This window comes from Leuciscus leuciscus, assembly GCF_965113295.1.
Source record: "Leuciscus leuciscus genome assembly, chromosome: 7".
Classification (NCBI taxonomy): domain Eukaryota; kingdom Metazoa; phylum Chordata; class Actinopteri; order Cypriniformes; family Leuciscidae; genus Leuciscus; species Leuciscus leuciscus.
The window spans coordinates 39,100,066-39,114,897 of record NC_138731.1 but is presented as its reverse complement, the minus strand read 5'-3'; the positions used below and the strand labels follow the sequence as shown (position 1 = coordinate 39,114,897).

Here is a 14,832-nt window from a genome sequence, read left to right as displayed (position 1 = left end):
GTTCTTTTTGTTATTTTATCTTTGTTATTAAAAATTAACAAACAGTAGAACAAATACAATATAAGAAAGAAACAAATTAAATTAACAATGCTTAACTTTTTTAACAGAAGCATTCAAGTAAGAAATAATATAGAAATTAAATAATCAAATCTAAAAATAATCACTGCATAATCTTTAGTGTAATAATGGCAAATAAACTGATTATTGTTAAAGCTACAAAAGTTATTCAGTCAAGAGCAGTGAGAGATTCCCTTTTTTCTTTTGTTGTTTGATAAACAATAATAGCAGCAGGTTTATTAAAAGGCACACGATGCAAGATTTGTACCTTAATATAACAGCTTTGAAATCATTTCAATAGTAAACGAACATATAGTGGGGCGAATCATCCCGATAGCAAAGCAGGGGGGACGCCGCTGGCAAAACCAGCAATGCAAGTTTGAGAGGTGGCGCCGACAATCACGACATGCTTTACGGCACGACGTCACATTCATCAACAACATATGAAGCAGCCTCTGTGGAAGACACTAGCACGCATTTCAGACGTGAATCATGGCAGAGTCGACGAAGAAAACGCGGTCGGAAGAGTGCAGAGACGGCTCTGCATGAGTGGTATTTACGACAGTAACGTTAAATACGACTCTAGGGGTCGCTGTTTGAGAAAAACGGAAACTGCATAGTGTGCCTTTAAGACCTAATGCACAGGTCTAACATAATGTTACGCATCAGATTTCCCCCCCAAATGTTTTCATTCACTTAAGACATAACCGACAGCGTTTACGACAATACTTGTAACTGGTATCTACTCGTATAAAGAATCTGACAGTTCAAGTGCAATATGCCGCTAAAGAAAACTGTATTCGGGAACGCATGCTTGCGTGACAAACGCAATGATGCGCAAATGATCCACGACTCGATCTTTAAAGGTAATTTTTTTCAAGTTTAGTTTTCTTTCTTTTTTATCGAGATGTTCTAAGAAAAAATATCAAGCATTTTTAAGGAGGATAATCAAAATTCAAGCACATTTCAAACCTTGCAAACATAACGGTTAAAATCAAGCATTTTTCAAACTTTCAAAACTCTGTACGAACCCTGTGAAGTGAATCTGACATTTGTGCTCCTCTTGGGGCCTGTTGGACTGATTCCAGGTCAGTGCGACTCACCTCTTCAGGGCAGAGCTCATGGGTGCAGCTCATAAAGTGGGTGCAGAGCAGAGGGAAGGAGATGGAGTATCGAGACTGGGACGGCAGTTCGAGACACTGCTGGAACATCTTTTCAAAGGCGCGGCTGTAAAAGCTATCAAAGAGAGAAGAAAATGAGTTGCCAGTTCACCGTCTGGTACAGTCATATCTAATCAGTTGAAACGCCCCTGTCCGCTTTCCACCAAGCATGAAAAAGAAATATCTAAAAACAAGAGGCACAACAGACAGTTGCTATGGGATTCTGAGAACAGATATGGCTTCTGCCAATTGTGGAGCTGGCGTTAAGCAGTGTTTCCTGTGCCACTGTTGAATCAACAGAGTCACGGCAAAAAGGAATCATATTTTGCCCAAGTTGTGAGCTTGCAGTGACTTAAAACGTAGTTTGTAAAAAATTTGCATTGTCTTTGCTGGCTACAATAGACAATTAAATGAATAAAATACACAAATAAATTCAAATATATTGGTCAAAAAATTCAAACTCAAGTTTAAATGCAAATAACAGATCATTCAATGAACCTGTCAGAGCAGCTGCAGAATTAACTGACTCGCATAAAGAATTGCAAGTCAACATTTTTATTCATTTTCTGAATTTTTCATTTCTAAAGCCACTTTTTGTCTACTCAGTGTTCTACTCTACACATTAATGTAATTTCTTTGAATGACCTTTTCTTTGATGTGAGGTCATACCAGAAAATGGAAAGGTCAGAAGTCTCCACAAGCATCTCCACCAGAGAGTCCACCATCTTGGTGTGGAAGATGATGGTGTTCATCATCTTTCCCAACTCCCTGTGATCTGCCAGTCCTAGTGAGGCCTTGGACACGCTGGTGTAAGCCTAAGCACAGAGAAAAACATCATCATTAGAGTTAATCTGGAATCAAATGAAAGTGCATTAATTATTCTGACAACTCAAAGGCTAAGCTTGGTGGGCTTGATTTCCATGAGCAAATCCTCAGGCAAATGAAGAGCAACGAATCAGATTGGAAACTGGACCAGGGCAGAGTCTGAAGAAAAGTGTGGTTTGATGTTTTACCATATCATTAACTTCTGAGAAGGCTTTCTGGGAAATATTTTTGTAAACTTGATACTTTTGAACCAGACAATGTCCAACCAACACAATTTCCTCTCTAGCATACATGATCAAATGAAGACTGTATGCAAAACAGATTCTCTTTGGTGTTTAAGTCAAAACCCCTCTTTTTCCCCCAGCGAAACAGCTGTGCCAGCCAGTGCGATCAACTCGAACATAAGAAGTGTGAGAAAACTCAACCAAAACACGGATTGCACACGCCCTGCGCTGGCTTTCATCATCTAAAGATCGGCCAATTCAAAGAGCGCGGCATGCCAGGATGATGCCACATGACATTCAGCAGGTGCTAAACTCACAAAGCTTGTGGTTATGGAGTCCGGGGAACGACAATAAACATATCGTACCGCACTGAAGTCCACTGTGGAGCAGAAAAAGTATTGAAAAACAGGGCTTATTTTTAGATGAACATTTGCAGACTGCTGCTGGTAGTTTAATCGGCCATAGCGATAAATAGGACCGCACCTTTGGAAACGAAGAGGCCAAATGCAGACGAGCAGACATGAACTGAGTGAACCGTTAGTTGTTATATACTGGCAAATGTTAGCTCAACAACAGGTCCATTAAACAAGAAGAAAGCATGCTAAATTTAAGGAGAGAACGGGGCATCCCTGCTTAGAGAGCAGAGTCAGGACAGCTCTTTAGAGTAACTCACTGCTGTCAAACTTGGAGTAGTGACTGATTCTAGTGCCTACAGAGAGACTTTTTCTACACATCTGTGACATTTTAGTCTGCTTGGTTTCATTCACCAAAACAGTCATATTTAAGTTTTCAAGACCAGTTACCCATCTCTTTTTTCTTGCTACTATACATTTATAACACTGCCGTTCAATGTCTCTGCCGTCTCATGCTTACCAAGGCTGCATTCATTTGATCAAAAATACAGTAAAAACTACATTATTGTGAAATATTATTACAATTTAAAATAACATTGCATCTTCTTTTATAAATGTCTTTACTGGCACTATGGATCAATTTAATGCGTACTCTCTGAATAAAAGTATACTTTTTTTATTTTTATTAAAGGGGTGGTATAATGCTCTTTTCACAAGATGTAAAATAAGTCTCTGATGTCCCCGGAGTGTGTATGTGAAGTTTTAGCTCAAAATACCCAGATTTTTTTTTATAGCATGTTAAAGTTGTCACTTTTTAAGGGTGACCAAAAATGCACCGTTTTTCGGTCTGTCCCTTTAAATGCAAATGAGCATCTGCTCCCGGCACGGGGGCGGAGCTACAACAGCTTGTGTTCTGAAAATTTCAAAAACTTTTTTGTTTATGTTTAAATGTATGTAGCTGATGTGGAGTTAACTATCTTCTAATCATTGATTAGCATATTCTGTCTTGATAATCTATAAATTGTGTTCCGGGGGCGGGGTTTATGTCAATTTTAGGGTTGGTGACGTCACTAACCCGGGAGGAATGTCGTGTAGTCCCTACCAGCCTTTGTTGTAGTCCTTAAAAAGTGATTTCTTTAAAAGCAAATATCTCCCTTTGCTTTGAACTTTGAGCGTTGTGACTTGGCAGATGTTGTTTATGCTCAAACAGCAATATTACACACTAGCTAAAAATAGAAAAGTGAAATCATAATCAACCACCCCTTTAAAGTTTGGGGTGGACCACCTGTTTTGAAAAACAATGGAAGACAGATGGAAAATCTCATTCTGAAAAAATTTATTACAGTAAAAAAAAAACGACACAACATTCCTCCCGGGTTATTACAGTAATACAGTAAAAAAAAAACTAAATAACAGCACTAAGAATCTAAAAATAACCACCAATATTAAAAAGAATAATGAGAATAAAATTAAATAATTAAAAATAAAAATAAATAATTTAATTAAAAATATATTTCTGATTAAAAAAAATTATTTTCATAATTTGATTATATTATTTTTTCTTTCTTCCGGTATTGGGGTAAGGCGACCTGGACATATTTTCATGCAATTCACCTACATAGCTGAACATACACATCCACACACCCACAACTGTCAACAGCCTCAAACACACTCCGCTGCTCTATAGCTGACGGTTTAAATCCTTGAATTTGCTTTGTCCTGGCAAACTGAGAGCAGTCAGAGCTCAAGGCTGTGCAGTGAATAAACGCTGCTGTTATTGGGGACGATTTGTTTTTGTTGCCATGTGAAAGAGAGGACTCTGGCTGCGAAAAGAGCGATGGAGAGTGGGAAAAGGTCCAAACACAGAAAACAGTTGTTCAGCTGTGAGAAATGTTCACATTCCACTGATAGCAGCTTCTCCTGCTGAAGAGGTGAACTGAAACCCTCCTGTGTGAAGAGGTTGAGGCCTGCTCTTGAAGGTATGCTCTGGGTTCAATGCAAATAAGTTCTTTTTGAGAAATTTGTGGCATTACCACAGAAAATAGTCTGTCCGATAAAGCAAAAATTGTGGTAACTGCATAATGGAAGAACAGTAAACACACTGATTCAATCATATGAGATGGAGTGAGACAAAATCATTTGCTGACCATGTCTGTGTAAAGTTATTTGCAATTTTAGTTTTTAAAATTGTTTTTATTCCATTTGTTCATGACCACATAACGTCGCTAAACCAGGTAACTTTAACATGACAAGGTTATCAGAAAGGAACTATTCAAAAAGAGCAAATTCCACCGACAGAAATTACATCAGTAAATGCACAACAAATTCATCCAAACTGAATATTTAAATGTAAAAGGTTCCCACAATGTTGGAAAAATAAATTTCCAATACTTTAGTCTTGGAAAATATCCCATACTTGCTCAGTTGGGGATATTTTGGGGATATTTAATTTAATTTGATCAATCAATAAATTCCACTAGAAACAAACCTTGTTGTATTATTTTAATTTAATACTGTGAAGCTGCTTTGATACAATCTGTATTGTGAAAAACGCTATAAAAATATACTTGACTTGACTTTAGGCATTCCTAAGTATAGAGACAGCACTCACGGACAGCAATTTAATAAGATAAAATATATATATTCACTTCTATAAAAATGCCAAGATTTCCAACAAATCTTAGACTTATTTATATAGCATTTTCCCAATAAATTGTTTCAAAGCAGCTTTACTGGAAATCATGTTAATGTTTATAATACCTTAATGCCATTTAGCAGATTAGAGCAGGATGATAATATAGTTTACATTTTGCGATGATACAAATCAATCAACCAGTTGAGATATGATATATAGAATATATTGCCCTACGTGAGTATACTGTATGTTAATTCAGTATACTGTATGCATATTCATTACCATTATTTTTCCAGACCTGCGAATCATAATTTTGAAATTTTTATATTTTTATATTTTTATATTTTCAAGTTTTCCATGATCATGAAGACCCTGAATATAAGTGCTATAACTACAACTATGTTACAGTACATACAAGGGACAAAGGGGAAAAAAAAGTTCTGTGGTATCATGGTATTACATCAAAATCATGCCTCAAATTCTGTTGATAAAAGTTTTTGAACCCAGAACATTCTTTTAGGGAAGAGGTCAAATGGCTTCTCTCTTGTGGGACTGGGCAGGCCAACAGACAGGAAACGCATTTGAGAGCAGACTGGACAATCCCAAAGACTGCAATCCAGATCCATGGGCTTTTGAGGTCCACGCACACGCACACTCACACAGATCCTCAAAAACACATGAACAAGCTTGTCTCTCCATCTCTGCTTCCATTTCCACCCACCCACACGTACTGTTACTTGATGAAAAAAATGTGCTGTATTCCACAGGGACAAAGTCTGATTTATTTGAGCCTGGATGAAAGGCGCAGGCTCTTCTTGAATAATCAGAGCTTCAAAAGAACAGCATGCATTGCGGTTCATTTCTAAGTAATTCAAAATTAAGTCATTTTTCATACAGCTTGTAAAAAAATATTGCTTTCATTCGAAAAGACAAAGGATAAGCAAATTTCTGCAAGAAACATTTGTCAGCATGAAACTTTTTGTTGTGCTGTACCTCAAACTGTGAGAGCATTAGTTGCGTTACGTTAACCAGCATCTGCTAATTAGTAAGGGGGAAGCAAAGATAAGAGCTGTAAATTATGCCTGATTAGGATCATAGGAAACAAACACCATGTATTGACCCGGCTCAGACGACTGAGATCATCTTACCTGCAGTCTAAACCAGTCTAGCCTCATCCCTCTGAAATCAAACACTTCACCATCTTCGACTGCAACACACACCCATACAAAGTTAGTTATTTTGAGAGAGTACAAACAACAAGAGACAATATTATATCATAAAATTAAAGATAAATAATAACCACATCAGTCCCAGTGTCATACTACAGGAAACTTTGAATATATAAAATATAATTATATGACTAGAAGCTGTTTTTGCATGATGCCAGTCAGACTTACTTTTATTATTTTATCTTTTAATTTGCGTCCATATCATCAAAGTATGCATTACTTCTGCATTACTTCTCATTTGTGTAGTACTGAATTTTATTTTGCTGGATTATGCAACGATTCTTCAATACATAAACAATTTTTGTTGAATTTTCAGCAAAAATTGTGATCCATGCTCTTACCATGAATAAAATTACATGATCCACATATATTACAGTTTATAAAACAAACCAATGAATCTGATAAATAAGACCAGGGACATCAATTTTTAGCACATTACAAATGTTTAAATAAGAAGAGAGGTTCTCTACCTTGTTTAACACTGAGAGAGGTCATAGTGTTCACGAAAGATGACATAATAATGGACTCGTCCTCTGGGCAGACGGACAGGTTCTACAAGAGAAGACATGATTATTTTACCAATTGTGTGTGCATTTTAAAATTAAAACACCATGACGAGCAAGTCTCGCTGCTGATTGCAGTCTCAGAACTGAATGACAATACTAGTTCTCCATCTAGTGGTGAAGTTCATGTATTTCTTCTAGACGCCCTATGTGAGATCCTGTGAATGATTCATAATGTGACTAATGTTCATGTCTGAATTACCCAGCTGCACATGACTGATCCTCATCTCATGAGAGCACTACAAATAGCAATTGCTCTCCAAAGACTGTGTAACTGATCTATGTCCTTTTCATGCAGTAGAAAGGAGAACTGGAGAATCCACAGAGCAGATAGTCTCACCTGCACAAGCTCATTGAGCACCACAGCGTCAAAGCCAGACAAGTACTGCACGTAGTATCTCTGCATCACCGGGCCGTACTTCCGTACGTGTGCCCTCAACTCTTCCATGTAAAAGATCAGCTCTGCAATGTGCCTGAGAAAATGAGGAGGAATTAATTAAAATATAAATATTAGATGGAAAAACTTTGGCAACTGAAATGTTTAAAGTACTAAAATTACTAAAACTGAAATTAAATTACAAAATAAAAATAATGAAAAAATAATGAAAATAGAAAAAATAGAAACTAATTCAAAATATAAAAAATTACTATAACAGCAAATACATAATACTGAAATAACATGTGTAATGCAATATGGGAGCAAATTGCAGTGAATCACACAAACAAAAAATAACTCTGAATCATGGAATTTTTGGGTGAAATTTAAAAATACAAAAGCATAGCATAAGGCCTCATTAAAGCATAAATTAAGAAACATATCAAAATTGAGCGTCGAGGTGTAAGAATTGGATTTACTTGTCAATGAAGTCATCTGTGCTTTTCTTCTGGATGTTGTCGGCATGTCTGAGCAGCCAAATGATCTCATCACGGGCGAAGGAGAGAGCCATGAACACAAACAGAGCCTTGGGACCCAGTAAACCTGGCTGATCCGCTAGAACTGTGGCGAGCTCTTTTAAGGCAGATCTCAAGAACTTGCGGCGCTCTCTGTGCATCGAGCCCCTGGACCAAATGATAAAAAAATATAGATATTGCAAATAAAAGGCAACACTGCTGCTGCTGTACACTTATTTGCTAACTGGGTTGTGAGCTTAGCAACATGCTAATAACATCAATCTACTGGAGTCAATAGAGAGCATCTTCAGAAATACCAAGAGGCCACTTACGCATGCGACAGAGCAGACTCTTTGCATTCACGGATGTCATTGACACGTTTGTTGTAACTGTAGAAGATGGAGAAAACACACAAAAACACAATCAACTACATAATATATATCTACACAATACAAAGACATGCTATATATGCATGAACCACATTATGATAATTTAAATATTTTATATAAACGCTACACACAATATGCTAATTAATTACAGAAAACTTGAGAAATGTGTGTGCCAGAAGAAATTGCTGACCCGCGAATGTTTACAAAGAGATCCTCGGCAGCTTTGTGAATGTGGAAGACCTCGTCCCTGAACAGACAGAGACAGGAACTGCTCTGAAGAGCCAACTTCCACAAACTGAGAGCCGCAGGATCACTGTTCAGGGCTGCATGACACAAGATGAACCCGACTAGGACACAGAACAGAGAGAGAGACTGTTACAAACCACACACACTCCTGTTACATTTGTAAAAACCCAGGCCCATCTGTGTTCACCGATTTCGACAACTGTAAAGAGTGTTGTTTACATAGATCATGAAATATTGTGGTTTATTTGATGATCACTACATTCTTCACAGAGAATGTAGTGTTCTGAGATTTAACACCTTTCACCAAATTTAAATACATTATGCAGAGTCCTCAAAATAAGCACAGAAAGTGTGTGAGAAAAGCACTCCATCTGGAACTGCTAAATATTAAACCACACCATCTAAATGGTATACTACTAAACAAAAAGACTAGAAAATAATAAAACAAATGTTCAAACAATTACCAGTATTGCTTCTCTCAATCTGAGGCATAGCGATCATGAAACGGCATTCACAAGAAATTTAACGTAACAATGTATTATCCAGAAAAAAAGTCATTTCAGAGATTTTGATGTTAATTTAAGAAAAAATTTTTTTAGAATAAAATGCAATAAATAATCATACACAGTACGAATAGGTACATTTATTAAGAAAGGAAAAAAAGTGTACATTATAAATTTCATGTTGTCTTAAATAACACACTTACAGACGATCCATTTCTCCATGGCGTCCAATGATAGATATTCACAGGGCATCTGAAATATACAGGTCAACAAATTATATTTGGTCAAATGCTCAATGTTCCTATGAGGAATATACACTATGATAAAAATCCTATATCACAGTATGAGACATTTTATATCAATAGTTGTATCCACAATGTTTTGCTGGAATGCTAATATATTAAATAACCATGTGTTAATGCCTATAGTTAGGCAATCAATAATCTACTATGAGCAATATTTGTTTACACTTTGTTCTTACACCTAGTGATTTTAGTATTATTTATCTATTATAAAGAATATTTATTACAATTTTGAATAAGCATTTTTATATTTAGCTTTATTTTATTTGAGTTATATTTTTAGTCATTTTAGTACTTCAACTTATTTCTGTTAGATGCAAAGGCAATATTTTCAAGTTTTTCATCTAATATTTACATTTTATTTAAACTATATTTCAATTACTGAAAATTATTTTTAATAGTAATAATAATTTTTTTTTTTTTATGGTTGGAAAACTTGTAACCCTTATTTTCAGGCATAAGAGAATGTGGAGGCTCTTTTAAACAGCTTGAGGATACCTATGATGCAACCTATGACTAACAGAATTAGTGTGTACCAAATGGTAGGAAGTTAAAATGCGTATTCCAAAGATACCTGGATGATCTACTATTTCCGGTTAGGATCCGAAGTGCAGATCCATGCACACTCTAACAGCTAATATTGCCCACAACCCATTGCACGTCTGACTAGGATTCAATTACAACTACAAACATCCATAAAAGTGTTAAAAAATAGCTGTGCGAGACTGACGTTAAGTAGAGCAGTTTAGAAAAATGGATTTGACTGATTAATAATCACCATCTAACCTGCTGAAAAATATTGGAGTGTTATCCACATTGCATTTCATCTACAACAACATTGTGAACTATTATAAAGATACATTTGGTCATTAACTATTAAATGCATCATTATGCAAACACATGAGGAGAGTTCTTTCTCCGCATGAAAGGTTTCTAAATTCTCTCTAATATAGTAGGAAAATCAATTAAATTAAATGTGGAGGATGTTGACTGTGACAAGATGAGTGACAGGGCAGTTTAAACTGTCATGATGAACTTAACTAAGCGACAGACTGGAAGACACAGTTATGATGAAGTAGTATGTCCCACCGCTTCCCTATTCTTCGGCTACACACTCAAAAGTACATACTTTTTCTTTACAATAAACATTATATACTTTTAGAGCATAGTATATGCCATTTGGTGAATTGGGATGCAGGGCTAGATTTGGCCGAAATAAAAGGCAACACTACTGCTGCTGTACACTTATTTGCTAACTGGGTTGTGAGCTGACATGCTAACATCAATCTACTGGAGTCAATAGAGAGCATAATTTAAACTTGTGCGCTTCATGTGAGGAGCGCCATTTGTGTGGTGTGCATGAGTGACTGTTAGCAGACTTGCTACTGCTATAAAGAGAGTTTCAAATCAGTCTTTTAAAAGGTGCCAAGACCGTTAGTATGCTGCCTTAAAAGATAACTGTGTATGATGACAGAGTTCACAAAACTAATTAAAGACTATAGCGAAGCCTGACCGTGTCAGATTGAGCCGGGTTGAGCATGGTACTAGGAGCGCTAATCAAACTGAGCAGCTGAGCGTTCCTCCACTGATCTGCAGACAGATTCCGGCGTGGGTAGACCATCTGCAGGGAGACCAGTGCATCTGACAGCGACTGTCATAGCAGAGAGAGAAAGAGAAGAGACAAACAAATGGCAGAGAGCTCAGATTAAACCATGTTCTTCTTATGAGATGAGAAACAGAGTAATATGATTTTCTGATCTAAATGTAGCATGCAGATTTTACTTTTCCATGAGGGACAAACTCCTCCATCATCTTTTTCAACGGGTTCTCATAGTCCACAATCATCTGTCCAAGCCTGGGGTATTCTCGATCACTGAACACACAATCATGACCCCAGACACATCTCTGTCATTGGTAATATCCACAACTATAGTAGAATGAAACCTTACAGTGTGTGGCTCTAGGTAAGATATATATTACTTCATATATGCATTACCTTGAACCGTGTGTCATTTCGTGGGCATAGTTGTAGAGGCCGATTATCGCTTTGCGCTCCTCAATTCGAGAAAGCAGCATCATCAGAGTAGTGTACGTCACCACCAAATCCAAGTAGTTCTTTGTGAGGTCAAAATTTACAGTCTGCATTGTGGGAAAAAAGACACTTTGTTATACATCTGCCATTTCATTGAACAAAAATCAATAATTCAAAGACATTCTGTTGATTGCCATTATTTCAACTCACAATGTCAAAGAAAACTTGACAGACGTCAATAGTGTTCAGCAGTTCACAGACATGGTCCTGGAAGAACAGAAAATCACAAACATATTGTTTTTTAAAAAGACCATCAATTTGTCTTTTACCAATTAAAAAAAAAATACAAAAAAAGATATAATTATGTATTATTTTATATTATGTATTATTTTACAGTATGCTTAATATTAAATAATAATATGAAATCACATATCAGAGTTATTATTGTTAATTAAAGAAAACTATTAAAAATAATTTATGTTAATTGAAAAAGATAAAATACAATAAAATATAAATATTAGACATTAGAATATTAGATAATAAAAAACTTAAATTTGGCAACTGAAATGTTAGTTTAGTTTAGTTAACCTTGAAGTACACTAAAATTATTAAACTGAAATCAAATGTTCTACATAAAATGACTAAAAATTATATATATCATTATAATAACCTAAATAGAAATGGTTAAAAAAAAAAAAAAAAAATTTAAATAAGTTAAAATATAACAGTACATCAATAATAATAAAATACTACAATACGTAAATAAAACAATTTACATAATGTTTCATTTCATTTACATTCAATCATTATGTTGGTGTTTCATGACTGAGGCCCATATAGAGTGGGAATGCTCTCATACCTTAAATTCCATAACGTCCACAAAGGTGAAGTAATATAGAGCTAAATTCTTCAGTATTTCTGACTTTTCTTTTTGTAGTTGTGCAAGCTGTTGCTGTAATGTAAAAGACAAGTGCATAAATTAAACACTATCACATTAAGCAAGGTCACATAATTGTGATATCTGACCAGGAAACTTATCAGCAGGGTTCACGTTTGATCATTTATGGCTGAGAACTGTACTATTATATTAATTCTAATATCCTCAGTAACAGGCATGCAAAGGAGTTATGAATTCAGTTTGTCCCCTAAACTCTGTAAGCTTGACTAAAACAGAATCTTAGGGTAGAGGTCTGACCCGACGATAGCTTTTGAATTATCAAGTGAGGGTGTGGAAGTAAGAAATCACTCAAATTTAAATACCTAAAAGTTACTCAAATTAAGGCCAATTCAAGAAAAATATTTGTCAATGATTTCGCGTTCTCTCGCAAATGTTTTGTGTTCCGCCGAGAAACTTTGCCTTCCATCGCAAAAACGTTTGTGTTCCGCCGAGAAACTTTGCGTTTGCTCGCAAAGAGCTCAAAAGGTTTTGCGAGAGAACGCCGATTTTGGGAAACTGTTTTTTGGGGTACATTTAAATAGCCTTAGGGAATGTTTACATGAAAACGATACCCGTTCACATAGTTCCGTGAAAATGATTAAAAAAAACACTGTATTATCCATGCCAGCCCAGTAGTTGGCGATGTCACTTTGTAAAGAAACACTACGCATCTATAAACTGAACACGTAATACGCGTAACGCGCATGACGTCACTGTTTTCACAAATTCACGTTTTTGTAGTTTACACAGAGTCAATAAAAGTATCGTTTTTAAAAACTTGCACTTTGAAACCCATTTTCAAAAGTTTACCTTTTCAGGCCCCCAAAACACCATTGTCGTGTAAATAAATGGCCAAACGGTGCTGTCTAAACGCCCCCCAAAACACCAGAGCGAGACAGAATCTTACTGTAACTACTTTTTGGGGCAGGAATGGAAAGAAAAATAACTTATTTTTTAGCGGTAGTGGGAGCAGACCTCTTAGTGTAACAAAACAAAATTCAGAAACTGGCTATAATTGGTCAAAATAACCACCAAATACAAAATAAAACGTCTCAGAGCAGGGATCAACAATAAGGATGTGAGAGATCTCATAGCATCTGACTGAATTTTCTTGCTCTATCAGGCTAGTTCTGCACGGTCACTTATGTTCACTGATCATGTACATCTATTTTAAGCCTGGCAAACTTCAACATTTGAATTTCAATGATGCACTGCTGCTGTCAATTGTGTCAATTACCTAAGTTGATTGTATATCAATGAGAATTTGTTGAAATGTTGAAACTATAATGTTGAAAGATAATGACCTAATCGTGTAAATAATAGTATGGGTTGAATAAAATCAGTAATGTTTGCTGCATATGCCACTGTGGAGCTACATTATGTATATATATATATATATATATATAAAAAAAATGAATATATAAATTAGGATATCAATTCAGAACATACAAAATAGGTTCCTAAAAATAGCTATTTATCATTTTCGTTGCAGAGCCAGTGAAATGTTGACAGGACAAGTAAAACCAACCAGTGCCGCAGAAAATAATCCTTATTGTTGAACGAGAGCATTTCTCAGTTTTTATTTTTGACAGTCAAACTAGTGAATGAACCCTGCATCAAGTCCTGACACGCACAAGCCTTTACCCTTTGGTCGTCTTTACAGTATTTGCAACTCTAGAGCAAATATGCATTACCGCTGCACCTGGGAAGTATTCCGACCTCATTTCAGGCATGCACACCTATCTAACATTTCATTCATGATGTGCCGCTAATATAATTGTCTTTTAGTTAAGTTTGGATAATATTGCATACTTGATCAAAAGAGCAAAAATTCAATTCAAATACGACTTCATGGAAAAACTGCATGATTTGAGAAGACTTTTGTCACTTCAGCAGTTTTATCTAGAGCGACGGGTAGTGCAAATGTGCTCTAGAATCAAGTTAGTGACTGAATCCTTATTATCTATCAGGATTTCCAGAAAACCAGGTTAGAGCTAACAGAGTTAATGATGCACTGAAGATACCCATAAAGCCCATTATCAGAGAAACTACGTATAGGCAGAAAACACAAATTCCATCAAACCACACCATCCCCACCTTACATTCTTTATATTTCACCTCATATCCTACTAAAGTATATAATTCCACAAGATCAAAAAATCAGTCTGATATTTAATACTGTAGACCTATATGGGGTAGACATGATGTCATGAAAAACAGCAGAGAGGGAGATTAAACTGTGATAAATGTAGGATCTTACAAAAACATGTTTAGGCCACATTGCACTTCAAAATCAAAAGATAAAAAAGAGAGGAAAATGAAGCCTATTTTTAGGACTACTAAGATTTTTGGTATCTTGACAATATATTTACTTAATCAGAAATGGGTATTTTCTTTCACTTTTTTATTTAGACTTCTATATTCCCATTATTAAGTAGATTATTTTTATTACCTATAAAACATTTCAATTCAATTATTTTTTATAA

The 14,832-nt window shown here is 35.7% G+C and overlaps 1 protein-coding gene across 7 annotated transcripts in view; it reads right to left on the bottom strand.

The window, feature by feature from the left end:
- Positions 1 to 14,832, bottom strand: part of nckap1 (NCK-associated protein 1) — a 54,010-nt gene that overhangs the window by 21,943 nt on the left and 17,235 nt on the right. For 2 of the 7 annotated variants that reach the window (XM_082176668.1, XM_082176674.1), the window contains 14 exons: positions 12,269 to 12,361; positions 11,620 to 11,676; positions 11,374 to 11,516; positions 11,160 to 11,250; positions 10,891 to 11,028; positions 9,279 to 9,327; positions 8,517 to 8,673; positions 8,270 to 8,326; positions 7,902 to 8,105; positions 7,387 to 7,519; positions 6,954 to 7,035; positions 6,403 to 6,461; positions 1,863 to 2,032; positions 1,089 to 1,293 (listed from right to left, as the gene is read on the bottom strand). In XM_082176668.1, coding sequence (XP_082032794.1) covers positions 1,089 to 1,293; positions 1,863 to 2,032; positions 6,403 to 6,461; positions 6,954 to 7,035; positions 7,387 to 7,519; positions 7,902 to 8,105; positions 8,270 to 8,326; positions 8,517 to 8,673; positions 9,279 to 9,327; positions 10,891 to 11,028; positions 11,160 to 11,250; positions 11,374 to 11,516; positions 11,620 to 11,676; positions 12,269 to 12,361 — 1,638 coding nt within the window. The remainder of the gene's footprint in view (positions 1 to 1,088; positions 1,294 to 1,862; positions 2,033 to 6,402; positions 6,462 to 6,953; positions 7,036 to 7,386; positions 7,520 to 7,901; positions 8,106 to 8,269; positions 8,327 to 8,516; positions 8,674 to 9,278; positions 9,328 to 10,890; positions 11,029 to 11,159; positions 11,251 to 11,373; positions 11,517 to 11,619; positions 11,677 to 12,268; positions 12,362 to 14,832) is intronic. The other 5 variants (XM_082176671.1, XM_082176670.1, XM_082176669.1 and 2 more) reach the window with 5 other exon arrangements.